This window comes from Cricetulus griseus, assembly GCF_003668045.3.
Source record: "Cricetulus griseus strain 17A/GY chromosome 1 unlocalized genomic scaffold, alternate assembly CriGri-PICRH-1.0 chr1_1, whole genome shotgun sequence".
NCBI lineage: Eukaryota > Metazoa > Chordata > Mammalia > Rodentia > Cricetidae > Cricetulus > Cricetulus griseus.
The window spans coordinates 67,791,268-67,815,314 of NW_023276807.1; the positions used below are offsets into that span (position 1 = coordinate 67,791,268).

General features: G+C 50.0%; 1 protein-coding gene across 1 annotated transcript in view; it reads right to left on the reverse strand.

The window, feature by feature from the left end:
- Mcf2l (MCF.2 cell line derived transforming sequence like) overlaps nt 1-19,142 on the reverse strand; it is a 64,113-nt gene extending 44,971 nt beyond the window's left edge. Inside the window, exons 1-5 of the mRNA XM_035453013.1 lie at nt 19,070-19,142; nt 16,066-16,188; nt 12,838-12,978; nt 5,357-5,440; nt 3,426-3,540 (exon numbers count right to left, since the gene is read on the reverse strand). Coding sequence (XP_035308904.1) covers nt 3,426-3,540; nt 5,357-5,440; nt 12,838-12,978; nt 16,066-16,188; nt 19,070-19,142 — 536 coding nt within the window. The remainder of the gene's footprint in view (nt 1-3,425; nt 3,541-5,356; nt 5,441-12,837; nt 12,979-16,065; nt 16,189-19,069) is intronic.
- Nucleotides 19,143-24,047: the final 4,905 nt, after the last annotated feature.

The window sequence follows — 24,047 nt, forward strand, 5'->3', positions numbered from 1 at the left end:
ATTTCTACCTGCACACTTTAGTATACACATGATATGTATGAATCTGTATATGTGGAAGTGCACACAGGCACCTTTTAGGAGCAGTGAGACTTTATCACTGAGAACAGCTGGGAGAGGAATCCCTGTCTGCCTATGTGACTGGAGGGGCTTCATAAAGGGAGGGTCAGTGTGCAGCAGGGGAAGGTGCCCAATGCCCTCCGGCGGCTCCCAGGCCTGAATGAAAAGTGCGTCCAGATGATTTATGATCTGCTTAGGAGCAAATGCTCTCTGTGCTTTGCTTTGAATTTACCTGGACAGGTGTGTCTTAGCTGGAGCGGAGGTTTGTAATAATCAGCTTAGGGTCTGCTGATGAGGCAAGGCTGCCCATCACTCCGCCAGCCCCCTTTCCACCCAGGTGCCTGGATATCCTTGCCAGAGGACCCTGGCTCCCCAGAAGTTCCCACAAACCAAGACAGCAGAACTCCCAGGGAGCCAATGGCAGCAAAGAGAACCCACAGTGACCAGCAGAGATGGAGCTTTTCTCTGCAACACTGTTTCCAGGGGGCTCTTCTCTGCAACATTGTTTCCAGGGGCAGCCACCATGATTTCCTTCTTCCCTTCAATATTCAGTTTTTCTTTTGTTTTATTCCCTCTTTTCCTTCTGCCCCGTTGATGGGGGTGTCCTTCTGTATGCTGTGAATGTATGTTTTTCTTATTGGTTGATGAATAAAGCTGTTCCATCCAATGGGCAGGCAGGATTTAGTCAGGCAGGAAATCAAAACAGGGAGAGAGAAAGATAGTAGGCAGAGTCAAGGAGACACCAGGAAGGTGGGACTCCTGGGCATTCTCTGGTAAGCCAAGACTATGTGGAGATACGTAGATTAGTAGAAATGGGTTAATAATTAAGAGAGAGATAGCCAATAAGAAGCCCGAGCTATTGGCCAAACAGTTTATAATTAGAATTAGCTTCTGTGTGTTTATTTGGGACTAAACAGCTGTGGGACTGGGCAGAGCAGAAACTCCCATCTACACCCCATCTCTCTGGAGTCTCCTATGTAAATCAGGCCAGTCTCAAACTCATGGTCTTCCTGCCTCAGCCTCCTGAGTGCTGAGTTTACTGTAGGAACTGTGCTGGGCTCCCTTGAATATTCTTAAACTTGCAACTCATTTGCTTTGCTTCCCACATGGTAGAATGTGTACATGCATAAACACGTGAATGTACGGATGTAAACATGTATGTGAATTTGTGTATAATGTGTATAAGGATGAATATATATGCACGAACATACATAAGTGGATATGAGCATGCATATGTGAACAAATATTCGAACACACAGGAGTGTGTGTGCATGTAAAAGTGTGCATGTGGGGAGCACAGGTATGAAACTCTGCATACGTATGAGTTCATTTGTGAGTATGAGCATGCATAAGTGTACAAGCATATGTGTAAGTGTGCATGTTAGTTTGTATGTCTGTACATGTGAGAATACATGAATGTGTGTGTGTGTGTGTGCGTACATGTGTGTGTGTGTGTGTGCGTGCATGTGTGTGTGCGTGCATGTGTGTGTGTGCGTGTGTGTGTGTGCGCGTGCGTGTGTGTGTGCGCGTGCGTGTGTGTGTGTGTGTGCGTGCATGTGTGTGTGTGCGCGTGCGTGTGTGTGTGCGCGTGCGTGTGTGTGTGTGTGTGTGTGTGTGTGTGTGTGTGTGTGTGCGCGCGTGCGCGCATGCACATGTGCAAGGGTAAGGATGCATGTCTGTAAAAAGTCTTGGCAGCCTTACTCAGACCAGTAAGTGATTAGGGAAGTTAGGGGATTATCTTGGCTGATGTGGGGTGGGTGAAGCCACCTCCAGAATCATTAGCCTGTGGGGAAGTGTAGAGTGACAGACACTTGTGCCCTGCAAACTGCAGCATCTCCCACTGGGATCAGCTACCACTGGCTCACCCTTGAGGAAGAAATGCTTGCCAGTCGAGGATGAAGACGATGACTCCACTGTCTGTCTCCTCTTCCTCTCCATTGGGCTACTTCATTCAGCACATTCAGGTCCCTCTCATCTTGGGGTAGAATCTATATGCTTCCCACTGCTGTCACCCAGGCTAACCTCTGTGGTCTCCTGGGCAAGCTAAGCAGGGGCTGTCTCTGTGTATCCTCCATTTCTCTCTATATCCTGTCAGATTTGCTCTGATTATCCAAACTGTCCTCGGTCGAGTCCTAACATGCTGGGACAAGCCAGAAGGGCAGGACTCCTGAGCATCACAGAAGGGACAGAAGGAGGAGTTGAGCTTCTATTAATGGCTGGAGGGAACAGTGGATGGAGTGAGTCCACTGCTAATCGCAGGCATAGCACAGTACTGAGCTAGAAACACATAAACCATCTACAGCCACAGGATCTGTGGGTTCCCTGCTCCTCGGGTAAAGTCTGGGTTCACCTCTATTTCCTGCCTTAGTCCTACATCCCTTGGCATAAGAGATCTTCTTCCTCTTCTGGGACACATGGGAGCTCTGTTTTAACTCTTCCCCCGTTCTGTCCACTGTCAGTCCTATCCACCAGCTCTCACCCACTCCTAGCCAGGCCCTTGCTCTGGGCTCCAAACATAAAATGGATCAGTCTGGACCTGCCTCCTCCCCTTGGATATCTGAGTGAGTCTCAGATAAAACACAACTACTTCTCTAGCCTCTCCCTCAGCTCTATGACTGACTGAGGATAAGCAGCTCTCTAGTTATATCCCAGTCCCTCAGTCCCAGGTTTGGAACTGCTGAGACATTCAGCCTCGTGAACCAAACAGTTATCAAGTTCTAGGCCTCTCTGATGCAAGACAGCCATTGTTGGATTACCTCAATCATAATGTGTAAACCAATCTAAGAAATCCTCCTTTAATATATATTCATTCCGTGGGTTCTGTTCCTTGAGGATATCTTGACTAAAATGACCGCCAAAGACATAAAAGTGGCTATAGCTACTTCTCCTTTCTTGACGTCCAGTGGTTGTCACAGGGACCAGGTCTCTCTTGTAGGTTGATGACCTCCTATGACTGATGACCAGACTGGACTGGTGGCCAGGCTCTGGGATACACTGAGCCTCACTTGCAGAAGGTTTTCTTCCATAGACATAACCATATGGAGCCTTTCCCATGAATGGAGAGAAAGACTCCGTGTGGATTTTTGAGCCCAAAATAGACAATGACTAGTGACATTTTTTAAAAGAGAAAAATGATTATATTTTGTTTCCTTGAAACAGGTCTCACTAGTAGCTCATGCTGAACTTGAACTCAAGATCAAGTGTTGGAATTTCTATAGTGCCAAGTAGTCATGGGAAGAGGGCAGGCCCAGGGTCTGTAACAATGGACTCTGACCTGTCACTCTTTTCCTCCACCCTGTCCCAGGCCCCCTGGAGTCTCATCAAGCAGTCAACAGCACAGGATGAGCTCTGGCTTCAGCAGCCCCTACCTGGGGATGCTGGTGAGATAGGTCATGACATTCTGGAACTCCTTGTCCGGGATCTCACTGAAGGCTGGGTAGTCAGGGAAGGTGATGACGGGGCTTCCGTCCTGTCCCCGCCCACCTGGGAGGAAAAAGGGAGATATTCAGCAGAGTCCCGGTCTTGCAGTCGTCTCCAACAGATACTTCTTGTGAACACTGGATGTCTTAATTAACCTGCATAGAAGCTTATCCTTATGACAAATGGAGACCATCACAGAAAACCACAGCTGGACATAATGCAGACATCAATTGATTGTGGGGAGCCCAACCCCCAGTGGATACATTCACATCATATCCCCCAAGACCCAGATATCTAACAAAACACCAAAACCAGGCATGAAATTCCCTTTTGAGTTGTTGGTCAGGGTTGTCCAAGAGATTTTCAAAACATTATAACCTATTGCTGTTGCCCCAGAGGTGGAAGGTAAGCACCTTTTACTGGAGACACTATACACTTCAGACACAGGACCCAGAGGGCCTGAGCTGGCTATGACCTGAAGCCTCCTCCAGAGGACTGACTTTCATGGTACCAGAAAGATACAATGCAAATTTCCAAGGCAGGGTAGAGACCAACAGTCCTATCCAGATAGGATGCCTATGAATCATAATGAAGTCCAACATGGCACCACACACAAACCTAAGGTTGTAATAGTGGCATGCATACCTCGGAGGTAACCAACAACTCTCTAATAGGATGTAGGCTCACTCAATGAGAGGGAAGCCATGGCTGGTACTGAAAACCTAGCCAACAAAACCTGGGGCTAGTAAAGTCATGGACTTTGGAGGAAAACCTACAAATACCATTTTACTAAACAAGCACAATTACATTCTAAATATTTAATCTTGTACCCACAAATAAGTATAGTTCTCATCCCTTGTCAAAGGAACTTCTCTTTGCAACAGACAGAGACCATTGCAGAACACCACAGCTGATCATAGTGCAGAGAACAAGAGAGAGCGTGGTGCCCAGTCCTAGATGATACATCTCCAACATAACCCCTGTACTTAAGCCCAGGGCTCACTGTGAAAAGGGGGGTGGAAAGATTGCAATAGCCCCAAAACCCCAAGAATTTCTCCGTGAATCTGTGTCTCTTAGAAATATGAGGAAGACTATATCCATGAAGTCTCATAAACTTGGCTGCCTACACAAGACCCAAACAATGACACCCTGGACAAAGAACTATAGGCAACTAGGGAATGCTAACAGCTGGAGAAAGGGTCTTCTCCAGGACAGAGCGCCCCCCCAACTGATAATCTAATACCAAGCAGTCAGCCTTGAGATCATATACATACATGTAACATTGGACAGCCTGGGAAGGTTGCATGTATATATTTAAGAATACACATGCATGTATATTTGTAAACAACAACTTAAGAAAAAGAAAACAAGGGGAGTGCGTGGGAAGGGGTAGAGGGAGGAAAGAGAAGGGGAATAATGGTGTGATTATATTATAATTTCAAAAACTAAAAAAAAATTAAAAAGACATAAAATTTCATGAAAGGATGAAGGCATCACTCTGAGCCTGGATATTTGTAAAAAAAAAAAAAAAATCAGGGAATCTTAAGTTGATACAAGGCCTTTGTGAGTACAAAGGATTTTACATGCTGATTTAATAGTTTTACAGGTATTAGGTTTTTGTCTATTTGGTGTGCTAAAACAAAACACCAACTCATGGCTTATACACAAAAGAAGTTCCCTTCTCAGTGCTTTGTAGGCTGGAACACTGTGGTGTGGACAACAGAACATGAATGGGTGTGCTCGCGTGACCCTGCCACCTCCTCCCCACGGTCAGATGCTTCCCAGACAGAAGCGAAGCACCAACGGATCCAGAGTGGGCAGTGGCTCTGGAGACTGTCCCTTTTCCAACCCTGGCCAGGCCCTGGCTCCTGGAACTCACCGGACAGGTAGGCAAAGCGCTTCTTCAGCTGCTCCTGGATGTCAGCGGCACAGAGCGGGACGATGTCCTGGTGCATGATTTCATCTGGAAGAAGAGCAGACGCACTGTCACTGGGAGGAAACCTGGCCCCACACTCCCTGAGGCCCTGGGAACAGCCCTCTGGGAGCCTCTGGAACAAGTTACAAACACCTAAGGAGCTGCGGTCACGTGGCTGGAAAAAGGCATTTCAGTTTCCAAAGAGCAGAGCAAGCCTTTGTTTCTCATAGCGCAAACGCTATGTGCTGAGTGATTCACTATCAATTTTTAAAAATGTGTCTAAGAGAAGAGGAAAGTAGGGAAGAAGGAGAATATGGAGATATGGAAGGAGGAGGGAGGAAGTGCTGGAGGGAAGGGGGGGGTAAGGGAGGCGGGCAGGGCCTGACTCACAGGTACTCATGTGCCTCCTCCTCCCCTGCTTTGGCAAAAGTGCAGACACCGCAGGGCTCTCACCTGTTGCCTATGGATGACTTGCTGGCTAACAGGGACATCTGCCACCATCACAGACCTATGGCCACTACAAATCGCCAGATGTTCAGGGCCCTGTGCCTGCCCTTGCTCCTACCATGCACCTGATGCCTCTGAGGACTGAGACCTGGCTGCATGCTGGTGACTCTGCCCTGATGTTCCTGTAAGCGATAGATTAACATGGGCACAGAGAGGCAGCACCCCAGCTGTTCCAAGATGGCATGGACAAGTAGGACCTCCAGGACTCTCTGGGGGAAGCCAGCCAAACAGACCAAAGGTGGTGGTCCTGAGAGACTGTCTCAAAATAGACAACAACAGCAACAAAAGGTTGCTGGAACCTGAGGGACCACAGCTAAGGTCCACTGGTCCCCCTAGGCACATGCACAGATGGACACATCCTTGCACATACATGTACATGTACACATCTGATACATGATGTGTATCAGAATACACACAAGACATAATATTATGTAATCTAAATATTGTGGGGGGCACATAATCACTGGCCAGTCCATAAGGACACTACAGGTGGCCACGAGCAGACAACACTGGAGAGTTTGGTCTTTACTGTCCCAGGCTCCAGACCTCAGCAGGCTGGTGACATATTTCTCTGCATTATATATAATCTTTTATTATTTCTGATGTGTCTGCAGCTGAAGAAAGATGGATGATCCCATGCCTTGAGACGAAAGATTTCTCATTCTCCTCAGTCAGTGTAATTTGTAGACTAGAGGTAAAAAAAAAAAAGTATGGGGAATTGTCCTGCTTGGCAGGAAGCAGGTCACCCCTCCCTTAGTAGTCAAAGGCCAGGGCAGGCCATCTTTCACAGAGCTCCTCTGTGTGAGCACAAGGAGGTACAGACAACACCCCACATGGAGGGACCCCGGCCATGACCCTGCCAGAGTCAGAGGGACAGTTAGGAGGGGCTTTGGGACACCAGAGTAATAGGCAGTCTGAGTACACCCTCCCCAATTTCATGGCACTGCTTCCCCCTGGCTCCTGGGTCAGGACCCAGGAAGTAAGGGAAGAAGGCAGGTGTCGCAGCTCTTGAAGAGCAACCTGGTTGGAGTGCCCTGATATGATCTTTCTAGGGTGAAGAGACCATCATCCCACATGAGAAATGAGTGAAGATTGCCATCTCAGTTTAGCTCAATTAAGGGCCTTCAACTACTGACTTCTACCCACACAAAGTGGCTGACAGATCCTGGACTCTTTGGGTATCTGAGTCCGCATAGGAAGAGCCATTCTTTGGTCTCTAGATATTTTTGTTTTGCAAAACTAGAGGGCTGAAGCAAAGATCCTTACAAACCAACTCAAGGTGTCACTTCTCACTCCAGTAGCTTCATTAAGGGAACCAGGTGGTGAGATACCGACATAGCATCTCATGCACTTCTGACCACTTGAGGGGCATTTTGACCTCTGGTTCTGCTACCCAAGGCCAGAGAAAGGGACAGACAACAACGAACACCTTAGGGCAAGGTGGGTTAGAGACCTGGCACGGGAAGGCAACCTGTGTGTGTGTGTGTGTGTGTGGGCAACTGCTGTGAAGTGGGAGCTGTAGGTTTAGATGAGGAAGCTGGTCCCTGCTTTGTTGATGACTCTGACCAAGGCCCTGGGACTTAAAGGGACAAAGCAGAAGAAAGGGCTCCTTGCACAGTCTGTGGGGAAAGTGTGCCTTAGTCACATAGTAAAGTCTGTTATTTGCTAATTATCTCCTTTTATTTATAGCCAACAAAAAGCCCATCCCCAAGGGCTTTTGCTCACTGTCAATCAAACATAACGCTTCTTTTCAAAGTCCAAGGTTGAAGGTCAAGTGGATTACATCACCAGTCATAGGGTGGGAGATCAAGGTTGAAGGTCAAATGGATTACATCACCAGTCATGGGGTGGGGAGATTGGCCCCCATCAAGCCCCTCAGAGAGCCTCCAACCACAGAGATGGCCATATTCATGGAGAGGGGACACAGGGAAGGCAGCTGGGCAGAATAAAATTTAAATTCTGCGTACTAGCTTCAAACCAGCAGCATCCTCAGGATGACAGGTATGGGTAGAAGTCACAATACCAGCAGGCCAGTATTTCAGTCACTTGCTGGGACAGAGGGTGAACCTGTGATGCATACCAAGACCTACTGGTCAGAATTGGCAGAATTCTTACATTTTTAAGTCCTGGTTGGTTTTTTTTTGTTTGTTTGTTTTGTTTTGGGGTGTGTGTGTGTGTGTGTGTGTGTTTGTTTTTTTGAGACAGGGTTTCTCTGTGTAGCTTTGGAGCCTGAGCCTATCCTGACACTTGCTCTGGAGACCAGGCTGGCCTTGAACTCACAGAGATCTGCCTGACTCTGCCTCTCGAGTGCTGGGATTAAAGGCATGCACCACCAATGCCTGGCTATTTTTCAAAATTTACATCACACACACACACACACACACACACACACACACACCACAGAACAACTGAATTCACTCTCACTAACCATCCTTGTCCCTTGATCGGAGAAACCAAGTTTTTGAAAACTGTAAAATAGAGGCCCATAATAAAGATGGAGCACAAGGCTTGATAGGAAAGCACCTCAAGGGCAGGAGGTTTGCTCCTCAGATTCACTCAGCAGAGAGCCAGGCCAGCAAGGGCTAGAAGCCATCGATGCTCACATGTCACAGGGCATCTGACAACCATGTGGGTAACACAGTCACAGACTGGCACGGAGGATTTCAGCACCCAGGGTGTCATCCCCAGCTCTGCCCCCCCCACCCCGGCAGGTATTTTCAATACCAGCCCACAGTTTTCAATTCAGTGTGTGGGAACCAAATTGGAAACGCATCAGTGCATGGCAGGGAATCCACCAGCTTCACATGAACACACGGAACATTTTCTGTGTTGTTCACGCACACTAGGCATGACCCTGTGGTTGAAGGTCAGGGGTTAAACTCTCACCTTCCCAAGGGCTGTACTATTGCACAGGCAAACACCTGCCCAAGCATTCACACCCTGGAGTGTGGGTGTCACTATGCACGGTGGTTTCCAAGCTTGCAATCACTCCTTAAAGGAACACTGCACTCAGGAAGTTTGCTGTGCTCTCTGCCTGGCTCTCACAGGAGACATTGTTCACCCTCATCTTGGTTCCCACAACTGCATGGAGCTGGCAGGCATGACTGGCAGCCTCCTTGGCTACATGAAAGTTGGTAGTACTTGATCTCTTCTGTCACCTCTCTAGTGTCCAGCTCCCATTGTGGCATCTCTAGGGTCAGGTTCACAGAAAGATAAATACTACATGCAGAACCATCCCATACCAGCCATCACCGGAGAAGCCTGCAAAGTCCTCGGGTGCCCGTATTTCCCATCCCCAACTCTCTGGCCTCAGATTTGGCGTTGGAGTAGCACAGTATTTGGGGGCAGTGCTGCTGAGGCTAGCCCTCACTGTCAGGAAGTAGCCAGCTTTTCTAGGAAACACTGTCACACCCACTAAGCCACCACAAGAACAGTTTAGGGAAAAGCACAGGCAGAAAGCCCTCCCCTTTCTCACATCTACTACGAAAGCCATTGTTTACTGAAGTTTCACGGAAGCCTGTTCCCACAGTGAAAAACACAAGAGAACTGTGGGGATCCTTGAGCTTCAGTGTCCCAAGCAATTAAATTATACTTTAATTGGTTTGTACAGGAAACTATTCATCGTAGTAGCAATAGCAGCAGGCGCTTTCTTGTTAACGAATTTAACCAGCACAGGCACTTAGGAGGTAAGGCTACTCCTTGCAATAGTAAGACAACTTGCCCAAAGCCACACAGTGATGTCTATGTGATTGCTGGGTCAATGTCAAGGAAGGGTAGACGGAAGAGCTGGCTGGCTTGAGGCTGCAAGGTGAGGACCCAGATCCGGAGTTTAGAAGTAGAAGCAAACTAAGGGTGTTGTTTCTGAGGCAGGGGGGCTGAAAAGGGGGCCTTGGAGAGGACCAGCTCCTCAGTGCCTCCCTATGGCCTGTTCAGGGGCAACATCCACAGCCTCGGGAGAAATAACACTACCATTTGTAAAGGAAATTCGTATCTATTCTGTGAGGTTTGCATCTTTGATCAGCTCCTTCCACACGCAGGAATGTGTAGTGACCAGGGTAGCTGTCTCCAGGCTGTGAACTGCGGCTGTAGAGATGAATGGGAATGGTGTGTGGGGTCAGGGGAGAGGGGCAGGGGAATATGGCATGGCAAGTGGGACCTGGGGGTAGGAGGTGGAGGATGGGGCCTGGGGCCTGGGGCTCCACTTCAGGTTATGGCTGACGAAGCCAGGGCAGCATACAGGTGAGAGTGCAGCTTTCAGCCCAAGGCAGACCCCACATTGTCCTCATACAGAGCACTGTGCAGAGTTGTTTATGACATCTGTTCAGAAATCATTTTAGCGTGAGGTTACATTCCAGGCCAGTTGTCACTTTGGGACCCTGATTTCCTGAGACTGTCTGTAGAGCTGGCTGCTGACCAAGAAGAGCCCAGTGTCCTGGGCATGAGTTCTTGCTTGGCTGACAGGAGCTAACTGACTTTGGCCACTGGTCCTGATGTTACATCATAGCAATAGAAACCCTAACGAAGATAATTGCTTGACTGTCAGAGGCAGTCTCAAAAAAAAAAAAAAAAAAAAAAAAAAAAAAAAAAAAAAAAAAAAACCTCAGGACTAGTGTGGCCTCTCCCTTCAGGGTGACCTGTACATCTGGTGCTGGTGACCTGCACATCTGGTAGTGTTGACATTTAACCATTACTGACATGCTGGATGAATACCTGCCTCTGCCCTGGTCCATGTCTGGGGTAGTATTTTCAGGGACCACCACCTAGCTCTCCAGCCAAGTTCTCTCATGTGCTGTGAGGGTTTGCTATCACTCTAGTGCTGGCAAAAAGAATAAGGTGATGAGCAAGTCCCATAGCCTCTGACTCCCCGGGGTGGCTTGGCTACCTCTAGTCTCTGTTGGTCATCCTATAACCAATCATCCACAGACGGTCCCTGGGTTTGGAACAACTAGAGGAAGCCTGATGCAGAGCATCAGAGAAGGAGGGGTCTGGTCCTATAACTGGATGCTGCCACTGGAATCTGCCCGAGCCCACACCAACTGCCGCTCTTCCAAGCTGTCACCAAGCCTCAAATACTACACTTGTCGAATATCCTCTGACACTTGTGATAGTTGTCACATTGCCTTGGCCTAATTCTGAATGGTGTCTCATGGGAAATCAAAGCATTTACCAGCTAGCAGGCCCTTCCTAAGTGGGTTTGAGGAGAGAAGCCACTGGCACTTAATCCAGACCCAACAACGATCTTGATTTAGAGGATAGAAGACTGCAAAGAAGGAGGTGTGATGTCCCTGCTAAGACATGGGGTGGGAGCCACACAGCCAGCTGGGGTGGAGTGCAGAATGGTGGGAGTTTCCTGTACGACACATTTGCTGTGTGTGTGTGTGTCAGGGTGGGGCCAATGTATCTGACCTCATGGAGAGACCAACACCCCCACTGAAGCTGAGGAGGTGCATGCTGAGCTAACCTTCAACACCCACAAGACAGCCAGACCCAGGGCCAGGGAAGGAACTGGAATGTCGGTCAGCATGGCTGGACCTCCCAGCCTGCCCATGCTGACTGATGCTTGGCTCCTGGCCTGTGGCCGCTGGCCTCTGGGAAGATTCTTTTGATGCTCAGGCTGTAAAGTCACTGTGGCGCCTTCCATCACACCAAGCAGCAGGACGGTGCACTTTCCTGAATGCCGTACAGAATCCTGTTAAACTTTAACTTTCCTGCAGGACACATGATCACCTCAAATCACCCCTGAAGGCATGGTGTCACCAAGGACCAGTGTACCATGCAGTCATGTGCAGCAGCCACTCACTAGTGGCTGTACCATACTGCTCACTAGAGCAGTACCATTTTGTGGGAGGCTTGGTGCATGCCCTTCCATTAGAAGGAGGTCATTTCCATGCTCTGGAAGATGTCACATCTTTTTTCATGGGACCAGCTCTATTTCAACCCACTGACCTCAGAGCTTTCTCATCAGTGGGACATGGTGAAGAGGAGACATGGAAATGATGCCTGGGGTCATCCTCAAAGGTCAGAGGTCAGGAATGCATAAGGTTCTCACAGGGAGAAAAATGAGTCTGGGGCCTGTGAAGGCTTCTGCTGTGTAACTAGCTAGCATCCTGATGCTCCTGGTCCTTTTGAGTACCCAGGGATTAGGTTTCTGTCATAGCGGCCACCAGCTGGTTGCCTGGAGCCTCTCCCAGCATCTGAGCAGGAGTGGCCCAAGGTGGCTTTGCAGAGTCCTCTTCCTCCTCTGCAGTAGTGGAAGGAGGCAAGGCCACGGCGCCGTTCTAGAGAGCAGGGCCAATCAGCAAGGCTGTCACTGATGACATTGTCTTTGGTTTAGTTAAGAGAAAAACATTTCATTTCAGTCAAGGGTTCTTCAGGGATCTGGGAAATCAAACTGTTTTCATAGTGACATTGAGGTTACTTGCATTCCCTATTCTTCTCTGAGCTTGGTAAGGCCATGCTCAGATACAGCGGGGCACTGTATATGCCACAGCCCAGCAGCTCCAGGGCCCAGACAAATTCACTAGGGCATAAGTCAGGGTTATCAGAACAAGATGGAACCAAGGACTCTTCCCATAGAGCTCATTCTGGGCAGTGATGATTTTCATTAAAAAACACCTTGGTCACTACAATGGGTTTGCCTTTTCTGTGAGTATTTTTAAATCTCTGGCAAATTTTTACTATAAATATTTGACATCAAGCGTTTGCAATTTCTCATTAAGTTTTATGAGATATCAAGTTTTATGAGCATAAAGGGGTCTAGCTCAGTGTCTGAAAATCTGCATGTGATGGTGGAGAAGTTGAGGAGCCTGAACCCCACTGAACATGGGTCTAGGAGACACACAGCTACGTTGATGGGTCCTTGGAGAGCACAGCCTGGTGCCCATTTCTTCACAGGAGTGCTTAGCTGCAGGGCTCTGCCATCACAGGTCACAGCTCACAGTTGTGGCCTGAGGGAGGGGGTGGTACATGGCCTGTGCCCTCCCCAGCTTCAGCTGCCTCCTTGGCATACTGTAGATCTGGGACTGCCCTGTGGGCCTGGGTGCTGGGAAGGCACTGGACCTGGTTGCTCCACATGTTCACTGAACAAGGGACAGTTGATTAGGAGAGTGGATGAGAGTGAGCCCTGAGTAGAGTACTGCACAGGGCATAGACTCAAGGGTCTTTGTGATTAAGGGCCACCCTGAGTTCCACAGTGGCGTCTGTGATGTGCTAGTCTATTTCAGTCCATCCTTCTTCCCTGCAGCCCCCAGTTCTTCTCTATGGCCTCTTAAAGTCCATGTGGCCCTGATGGCAGCTGAGGGCTCATTCTGGCCAGCCCCACCCTGCTAGAGGGGGTGCCTCAGCTGCCATATCTCAGGACAGCTGGAGGCCAGGAAGCCTGCTGGGGCTCTGATGACCACACTAAACTGACCTGGAATCACTGGAGGATGGGGGCCCGAGGGACACCTGCTTCTGCTCACCTATGTCAGGTGCCTTCTTATGCAGGCATTGTACTCACACAGTTACTGACCCATGAAACATGGTTACATGACCATGAAACAGGGTCTCACTCATCCCATTTCAGACAAATCAGTAAAGGCTAAGCACAGGCCACGGTAACGGGCAGCACCAGTCTACAGCTTGGTCCCACTCTAGGACCTAGCCTGAACCACAGTAGGCTTAACCTGGGCTGCAGAGGGAGCTGCTGGTGTGCATGGCAGGAACATCCTGCCCCTAACCACTGGTGACTTCCTTAGGCTGGCAGGTGAGTCTCTCCAGCAAGGGGACAGAGGCACGCTGGAGTAGAACCTGGGAAGCATGGGGATTCAGATGAACACAGAAGCCTGGGAGATGGCAGCCCCATAAGGGAGTGAGCAGCCTTTACCTCACAACCCATGGATGCAGCTCTACTGCATGGGTGGGTGTCCTTCGGTTGGGATCTCCCTGTGACCTGTGATGTTAAACACAGCTTCACTGAGATACATGGACAAACAGATACCATGAGAGGCTGAGGCGTGCAACACGATGCATGCTCACATCTTGAGATAATTTCCATGATCACTCCATTGCCTCAACTGCATATGTGCCTGTGCGGTTAGGAGAGTTCAGACTCACTCAGGAAATATTCATCAAAGTGCTATTAACTGGAGTTACCAGGAAGAGCTTCAGCCAGACCATGCTGCGTAACTGGGTCTTTGAATCCCCAACTCCAACCCCAACAGTAACCAGCACTCCTCAGCTCCCCAGCCCCCACCCAGTACTCTCATTAAATTTGGGGCCACTGTCTGGCTGTGATGATGGAGAAGTTGGGGTGGCTGCACCCCCACTGAGGCATGGGTCTGAGGGATGCATGGGTCCATGATGGATCCTTGGAGAGCATACTTCTGCCCTGCCTTTCTTTCTCCTGCAGAGGATGGTTCATTTTCCAGGCTCTGCTCAGTCCATCACACCGCAGGGCTGCGGAAGGACTCAGTGCTGGGGGGGGGGGCAGCGGTGCAGGAGGACTCAGCACTCACTCTCCTTCCTGGAGGTGCAGCCTTTCAGGTCCCATGTGGAATGAGTGAGGGCATGGCAGTAGCCTGTTGTGGAGTTACTTTAACTGTGTACAGGCGTGTTGCATTTGTTCATGCTGCATTTGCTTATCTATGTAAAGATGTGTTGCTGTTTCACCTTAACTGCCTAAGGCACCTGATTTATCTAATAAAAAACTAAATGGCCAATGGCTAGGCTGTAGACGGATAAGTGGGGCTGGTGGGCATAAAGAATAAATAGGAGGCGGAATCTAGGCTTTAGAGAGGAGAGAATGAGGGAGAAAGAGAGGGAGACACCTGGGGCCAACCAGCCTGTCAGCTGCCAGTGAGTCAAACATGGAGGAAGCAGGAAAGTAGGACACACAGAATGAAAGAAAGGTAAAAAGCCCCAAGGCAAAATGCAGATGAATAGAAACAGGTTCAATTAAGCTATAAGAGCTAGTGGGACAAGCATGAAATAAGGCCACGCATTCATAATTAGTGATAAGTCTCCGTGTCATGATTTGGGGGCTGTCGAGAAAGCCTGCTACATTTGGCTGCCAACATGACACACCAAAATGCTGTTTTACCTTCATCACAGTGGCTGCACTTTAAACTACTAACAGCCTAATACTCGGGCCATAGCCTGGAGCGGGGAGGGATTCTGTTCTCTATCTTTCTAATAAAACTCCAGATTTAAGGGCTAGGGTAAAAACCTGCGGGTGCAGAGAGTCAGAGCAGTGACTGGCTAACTTCCTCTCTTTGCTGGTGTCCCCAGAAGCCTCTCTCTTTCCACACGGACCCAACTAAAAAACCCACACTATGTATGACCTTCCCTGATACTTCCTATCGGTTGCTAACCCCTCCTCATTGAGGCCAGTTTAATTTTATTTAATTAACACAAATGCAACACATCTTTACATAGTTAAACAAATGTACTACATCTTTGCCTAGATAAACAAATGTTCTGCAACCGCAGCCAGTTCTTTGCCTGGCTCATCTCACTGTTTCAAGGGGCTCTCTAGCTCATCCAGGCTCCTGAAATGACAGGATGTTGTTTTATGGCCAAGTTGTATCCCACTGTGTCTACGAACCACATTCTTTACATCCATCCCCCAAGAATGACATCAAGGCTGATCTGCCCTGACTGTTGTGACATCTCAGTGAGTGGGGGATGCAGGTATAAACCTATGTGCGGCACATCTGGATTGTGCTGTAGTTCTGCTTCTAGAGTGCTCTCTGTGAGGCTCATCCTCTGCATTCCCACCAGCGGTGAAACCTTCCCCTTTCTCCACAAATCCCCTGTGATGGCCTAGAAAGCGCTAACCACAAACACAGAATCCAAGAGGGGCCTTCTAATGATGGTTTGACCTTGGTATCTTGGGTACCGGCACTGCTATGCAATATTGACCCAGAAGCTCCAGACACAGTGCAGGTGACACTGAGCCAGTCTGCAGGAGGGGGGATGTGCTCTGGGCACTAGCCTTGCCCACCACACAGTGTCTGAGCTTCGACACTAGGCATCCTGTTTATCCTTACTGGCCTCCTGATACCAAAGAGGGATAAGAATTCTCCCCTAGTGAGCTGGAGGCCTCTAGCTGTCAAGCACAGCCTGTGGACACTGCTAATATCAATACCCTTGCTCTATGAAGACATTTCCAGGTACACAGTACCTACCACCTTGCTCTTGGCCTGCTGCGACTGACAAGGCTAAAAACGCCAGAGTGGCAGCTGCAGTTGTGGTCTCACAGGCTCCTAGGAGGTAGGATGTGGGCCACAGAGTGGGCGGGTGCAAGGAGGCTGAGGAGAGGAGACCACTTAGGTTATGCCCTTGACCAAGGTCACCACAAGACAGTGATACCTGCACTCTACCAGCCTCTCCTTGGACTTCCCCTCCAGGATGCCAGCGATGAAGCAGAGCCCAGGCAGTGAAAGTATTAGGACAATTCTTGCTGGTTCTTGGGGGCACTCTGACCTTTCCTGTATGTTGCTGATGAAGAGAGCCCACAGGGATCAGTGGTGGGTGTGCTGGCATGAGACACAGAGCCAGTGGGCAGCAGGGGGTACGACCATTCCCTGAATGACTCCCCTCATATTACCAATGCTCCAGAACCGAGCCCACAAGCCAGGGTTAAGGGGTGCCCTCAAGATGGTTCCCACCCAAAAAAGGCAGAGCTGCTTACTGCTAGAGGAAGGCTCCAGCCTTTGCTTCCTGCCCCTGCATCCTGCCCTTACCCATCCAGGGGACCTCATAGTGTTCCTTGCAGTGCAAAGCAGAAAGAACTAGCTTCCAGATGCTGTGTTCCCAAACACCCCAGTCCAAGAGTCATGGCTGTCTGGCCATGCCCACTTCTGGGCTCAGGACAGGAAGAGAAGTCTTGGAAATCTCAGACAGGAAGTCTTGGAACATGTCTCTGAAGGAGCCCCGGGACGGGACTGGACCTGATGAGGTACAGCACCTGGAGAGGCATGTATGGTAGGATAGATCTTCAGCATGTCAGAGCCTAGCCAGGAGCCCGCATGGCACCTCAACCCTAACTATGCCCTGTTAGCCACACAGTAGACTTTTGGTGCTGATGCAGGTAAGATCAGTCCAGCCTAGCCCAAGGCTGAGGCTGAGTGATGGGCTGGTGAGTGAGTGCCTGGTTCAGAACAGTTGAGAGGGGACAATGCAAAGAGTCCCATGCCACAAGTCCCTGCTCCCCAGGCAGGGAGCAGTGCTTTGTTCCCAGGGACACCAGGCTCTCCAAGGCCTGTTGCTAAGAGCCTCCTGGGATGGGATTGATGCTGTGCTCCTCTCCTAAATTCACAGAGGGACTTTTATCTCCTATCAAGCACTACAAGGCTTCTACAAATCTGAAAACAAACAATTATGTCAACCTTCACCAGAGAAAACAAACAAAACAATGTACTGAGGGGGGCGACCTCACCATGGCAAAGGGATAGCGCGGACCCTGCAGCAGACTGTGGGCACACACAGGGGATGGCTGAGGGGACAGGTGATGACCAGTGGGGACTCAGAGATGATGAGCAAAATTAGTCTTGTCAGCCAGAGCCACCAGAGTGTGACAGAGTCACTGAGATAGAAAGCGAGATAGTGACTGAGAGAGCCCGAGAGACAGACTCAGTGAGACTGACAGAGAGGTGTGGAGGTGGGGCGGGTGGGGGTCACACACACCTGTGGGTCTCATGGATCCCAGACAGGCCTTGTCTGAGCATGTGTTCTCACACACGCCATTCCCATTCACCACCAGCCATGATAACCTCAAGGTCTCCCACCCTGGCTCAGGGACAGGCTTCCAGGTTCACCTGTCCCCATCAAGGGCACAGGCACTAATAAGCACTAGATGTCCCAGAAAATGGCTTCTGGGTGCCCACAGGGGAGTGTCCACTTAGAGAAACTGCCTACAGTTACAGAAGGCTGCTATTGCATTCATCGCTTGCACCAGCTCTTTATTCAGAAATCTGACTAATGGTTCCTGGAAGCCAAAGCAGAGATTGTCACCCTAGTCTTACCAAGTTCTCCCAGGAAAGACCTCTGAGTGGTTGATATCTTAAAAACACAGCACACTATATGAATGTGCCAAGAGTTTAAGGGGCAATTATAAATTCAGAACTTCACCTGGCTAAGAAACAAGTAGGCCTTAACTGTGATTCTGTATGGCCCCTTGCCTCTGACATGGACGGGGAATCCTCTATGGGCTACTCACTGACCCCAGTGGCTTCACTGGAAAATCGGGTACTCCATATTTATTTGTTGTCACAGAGCTGAGGACTGATTAACATTCACAAAAAACCTTTATGGGCCATTCATCAGTGCTTTGCAGAAATACCATCAGGAAATGTAATTATGACAAAATACCTCAAAAGGAGTGCCCTTCCTCTCTTAGAAATAATGGAGGAACTCTAAGCTACTTCCTTTCTGCCAGGCCCCTTGATCTCTTTTTTTTTCCCCCTGGGATGACTCTGCTCCCTTTCCTGGGGCCCTGTTCTTTTAGTGCCAAAGCCCAGCACTGGGCCGCTGGTACCATTGTCCAGCACCTGCCCTCCCACAGAGGCAGAGCCAGGTCTAAATGCAACTACAGAAGCCCCCAGAAAAGTCAGTCCACTGCCCAAAGGCCAGGGCCATCTAGTCCTGTATCCTGCTGTCCCTAGGCTCTCGCATCAAATGGGCAGCTATGGAGATAACACTTGCCAGGTATTCCTGCTAGGAGGAACCCAAAGCTATGCCACTGGCTCTGGAGGTATCTTCCACTTGCCAGCCGGCATGTCCCTGAAAAATCCGAAACAAAGGAGACCACTCATTTCCAGCCTTCCAAGAAGGTAGAAGCAGATGGAATTGCTGCTGTCCTCAAGGGACGCTCAGGCAGGGTCTGAGGGGTACTGCCCAGACCATGAGGGCAAGGCATCACGCCCCCACCCCATCCTGCCGGAAAGGGTGGTTTTTCTCTATAACCTAGCCAGCCCATGCCCCACCCCCCACTGCACCCTGCTGCATAAGCCACAAGAGTCTTCAGTCAACAATAGGACCCCAGCACCAGAACAATCCCACCTGGCCTCTATCCCCCACCCAATTATCACACACATACTCTCTCCACCCCACCCCCTGCCTCTTACAACACATCCATAGCAAACTCGCTCATTCCTAGGGAAACGGGGGACACAGCAGAGCCAGACGCACCTGCACTTGTCTTCAGCAGGAGCCACAGGGCTGTGACGTCCTGGGACAGCAGGGAGATGAGGCTCAAAGTCATGCTGTCGCCCTCACCACTGGTCCGTCAGGAGCCGGCGACCTGTTTGCTGGCAAGCCCGCCTGGGGCGCACAAAGGAAACCAGCGGAGCTCCATTTTGGGCGGCTGAGTGGGGACACTGCCTCCCTGGCTTTGCTGCGCAATGCTGGCCTCTGAGTGCCGCGAGCTGCGGCTGCCGCTTGTGCTCCTTGCAGAGTCTCAGATTTGGATTCGATGTCCTGATTAAGGAGCTAGAATCAGCTCACTGATCCTGCTGTACATGATTAACTGTTGAGAGCCTGGCAGCAGCTGAGTCCTACTGACTGCAGAGCCAAGCGGCTTGTTGTTTGTCTGGACCCTCCCTGCAGGGGCCCTACCTCAGTCAGGTTCCATCCACAGGGACAGCCGGGCATAGGGACCTAAGCCATAGAGGCCCCAGCTCAGCCAGGTCCTATCCACCCACATAGCCCCGGGGGAGCAAGCCCTTAATCATTGGAGCTCCAAGTTTAGCCAGGTCTTGTCCATTCAGACAGCCCTTGGGTGCAAGGTTCACCCCCTACCCAGGCAGACTGTTCTTCTGGGTGTAACCCTTAGGCTCCTCCATTCTTCAGAGGGTGGGCACTGTGGTGGTGGAGGGAAGGGCTCAGAATTGGGGTCTCTCGGGTTCCAGGATCAAAAGCAGCTTGCTGGAGCTTGGACTCATTGTTTACACCATCTGCAGCCTCAGTTTCCCCAGTTTTAAAACAGGTGAGACAATGAGAATGCTCTTGCAGTGCTTTGCAAGACTTCATCTCCCTGGACAGTAGTCACCACTCCTGCCTTTGACAGCCACCAGGTGGTGATAAGCAAGGACACTAAACCTTGGATCTCACACTAAGCCTGTTCCTCTGAACAGCAGCCATGTGATGGCCTCTCTGCCCCAAGTCCCCACCATTGTCAGAACTCCCTCAGTCCCCAATGTTATCTATGCCTAATGAATTGTTTCCTTTACCAGAGTCTCTTGCCTTTGGCTAGGACTCTGGTGGCTGGGCACATGCCCATGGAGCTGACCCGGATGGCTTGCTCCAAAACATCTGGTGTTCCTGCCTGCCACCAACAGAAGGAAACATATCTCAGGCCAACCTTGTCTGGACCCAGGTGGCCATGCCATCGGAGGCTTGCTACCACAACATAAATAGATGTGCCAGGCTCGCAGTCTGGGATCCACCCTCATCCTTCCTCTTGTTCTGACTCTGTCCTTGGTGGGTGTCACCTGCCAGGTGAGTCCTGTTCTCTCAGTCTCATCTTTCTCAGACTCTGACGTCATGCATATCCTCTTCACCAGCCCACAGGGACAGGAAAGTTGCTGGGGCCACCGAGCAGACCAAGGCATGATTCTCGGCATAGAGGGCAGGCAACTACCTTCTCCCATGTCCAGCTTCCAGTTCCCCAAACTTGAGGCAGACAAGAGTACACCCCACTCCAAGTACCTACTTTGTGGAGACATGTTCAAGGCTGCCAAGGTCCACCCCCATTGAGGCTACTGAAGGTCCATGGTCCCCTACTGAGCTTGAGCCCAAGGACAGTGAAGGCACTGGGTGACTTCGGGTACCCACACTGCAGTTGGCTCTTATGGAGTGAAAGCAAAACTGTAGCTCTGAGAAACAAACTGCTTACAAATGGAGTTATTATTAAGCCCAGGGACAGGAGGAAGTCCAGGCCTGTCCTCTGCTGAGAAGGGGCCATGTGACAGAGGGAGCGCCTGCCTGGGGACAGAAGCAAAACCCATGGAGCTGGCCAGTTCCTTCTTCTTGCTTGCTCTTCTCTCCCAGGCTCTCTGTGTTCCCAGCCCCCTGCTTGTCACAATTTAAGTGTGCAAAATGACGAGAGAACTGCCGGGCACATGGCAGGTTCTCACTGGTTCATCAAGTGAGTGATGTGTTAGAGGGGATGGAGACCCCACCAAGGCCTGCCGTGGTACACTGTGATACAGAGGGAGAGGGCATGGAGACCCCACCGTGATACACTGTGACACTCTGTGACATACTGTGATACAGATAGCTGGCTGCTATCCTGTGTCCAGGCTTCAAGATGTTCTTGTGGCCCTGACCGGTCACTTCATGATTTCTTTTTGGGAGAATAACTCTCTCACTACACTGAAATCTTGTCACCTCACAGGTCCGTACCATTCCATCATACTAGAGGGTCTGACCTGACTTGAGCAGTGCCCTCCACTCCCTAAAACCACAGCTCATGAGCCTTGCCCACACTTTCAATATGGCACAAAAGGGACATCCTACAATGCTAAGGCCACCTTCCTGGTCTTCTTTGCAGACTATGTCTGAGATACGTAGGCAGCCCAGCCTGCAGCAGATTCTTGGCCAAGCCCAAAGCCTGGGAAGTATTGGAAGTGAATGGAGACATTTAGTGGAGAACCCCAATGCAGGTGTACAGAGAACGGCCCAGAGAAGCAGGGAAGTTCCTAATTCCATTCTGGGTCTGTGGTAAAGCATAACCACAGCCATAGTAGAGTGAATGGAAACTAGCTAAGCTTTCGGTGAATACGGTCAAAGAAGCTGAGAGTTTAGGAAAGAAGCCACTGTCAAGAGGGGGTATGTGTTCCTTTATAGACGAGCTCATGTACCTACTGTCACTCAGGCCCTAGGAAGCAAAAAGGACTGAGATGGTCATGTTTCAGCCCTACAGAAAGCAGATGCTCAGAAAGGATGGAGCTCCTCTGAGGGCATGTTATCTTCCCATGTAGGCCGCCTTTCCTGAAAGTGTATTTCAAACCTACAATTGTTCGGGTCCTTAATCACACACGTCTCCTTCCCCAAGGTCACCTGTCCTGCGGCAGCCCCCCTCCTGACCCCTGAGCCCTACTGCTTGTGTGGATCTTCTACCTGTGCTCCACTGTGTGCTAGTATGCCACGAGTGTGTGGAGCATATGTGTGAGCTACCCAGCCCTATGTGGCTGAGCTCTGTCCCCATCTTGCCTCTGCTTTGGACCCACTGCACCCAGAGCACACTGCATGGCAGATAGGTCACTGCACCCAGAGCACACTGCATGGCAGATAGGTCACTGCACCCAGAGCACGCTGCATGGCAGACAGACACTGTCCAGGCCTTAGAGGGGGTGGGTGGAAGCAGGAAACTCAGAGCTGCTGTGCAGACATGTCTCTGGGAGTCTCCTCCATGCTCTCCTATGGTCCTTAGAGGCCTGGGGATAACATGATTCCCAGGCAACTGCTGGCTAGGGTCTTGCCCTTGTGTCAGCAATCATGTGCTACACGCCCCCACACTCTTCCACATAGTGCTTTGTGCCGGGCCCTACTGATGTCCCCCATCACACCAGGATGAGACCCTCTGGCTTTGCAAGTAACGATGAGCCCTGTGGATAGAAAGTGTGCTACTTAGCATGTGTGTGCTCAGTTGCCTTATTCAAGAGCTGGGACAAGGGGCAAGGTCAAAGGGTAGGGAAGAATTTCTTGGACAGCCTCCAGGGCCAAACCCTAGGTCTGGGTAGCTGGGTAGCCTGTGGATGCCCGGCAATAAGAGAGAATAGAGTATGAGGATAATGCCTTACTTGGTCTGTGACTGCTTTCAGACCCAGGCAGACAGCTGAACCATGAGGCCCACCCATAGAGGGTCACAGCCTGGGAAGCAGCTGACATAGTTACAGGGACTCAGGAGTGTACAGCCAGGAGTCAGTGATCAGCAGGCCCCTGGCATATGGAGGAGTTTGCCACACTTCTCAAAGACTGGAGTAGCATGATAGTTCTCATTTCATGTCTTTTTCCTCATCAGATGCTCCAAGAGGACACACACACTCACAAGGCCAGTGGTGGGAGCCTGGGGCCCACATGTGCCATCCAGCAGAGGCCCAGTGTTTTGTGATTGGTACAGAAAACTCTGCAAGGGGGTTGTTAAGATACACACATCATTCAGCATGCTGAGATAACACATCATTCAGCATGCTAGATACACACATCATTCAGCATGCTGAGATACACACATCATTCAGTGTGCTGAAATACATGCATCAGTGTGCTGAGATACACGCATCGTTCAGTGTGCTGGGTGAAGTGGTTTTACTGACTGGTGAGGCCTTTTCTACCAAAGGTAGAAACAAAAGGTCATTTGAGGGCTAAGGTATAACTGAGTGGAAGAGTCCTTGCCAGACATGTGCAGGACCCTGAGTTCCATTTCCAGACACACACACACACACACACACACACACACACACACGCATGGTGATTTGACAGGGCTCTACCTGACAATACCTGTAAGGAAACTGTGACAAGCCAAAGCACAGTTCCTTCAGAGACTGAAGTATCAGGAGAACGCTGCTGCTGAAGGCCCTGAGGGAGGGACAGCCAAGCCTCCTAAGGGAAGGAGACTCCACCTTCCTGAGACTCGGACTTCACTGTTCACCCACAGTGGTTCTCAACCTTCCTGATGTTGTGACCCTTTAATATAGTTCCTCATGTTGTGCTGATCCACAACCATAAAATTGTTGTTGTTGCCAGACTCTGGTGGTGCACACCTTTAATGCCAGCACTTGGGAAGCAGAGGCAGGTGGGTCTCTGTGAATTCGAGGCCAGCCTAGTCTACAGAGCGAGTGCCAGGACAGCTAAAACTACATAAAGAAAACCCTGTCTGGAAACAAACAAACAAACAAAACAACAAAAGAAAAAACAGCCCTCCAAATTATTGAATTATTGTTGTTGCTACTTCATATGTATAATTTTGCTATTGTTATGAATTTTAATGTAACTATCTGATAAGCAATCCTGAAGGGGTCATGACCCACAGGTTGAGAACCACTGAGTTAAAGTTGAGAAAGTAATTGTTGGCTCTGAATTCCCCTCTTCACTGAGGAGAACTCCAGGTTCTGTCTCACAGGTGGTCCAGCCTTCCCCATGAAGGGATGGATGGCTTATTTATGCA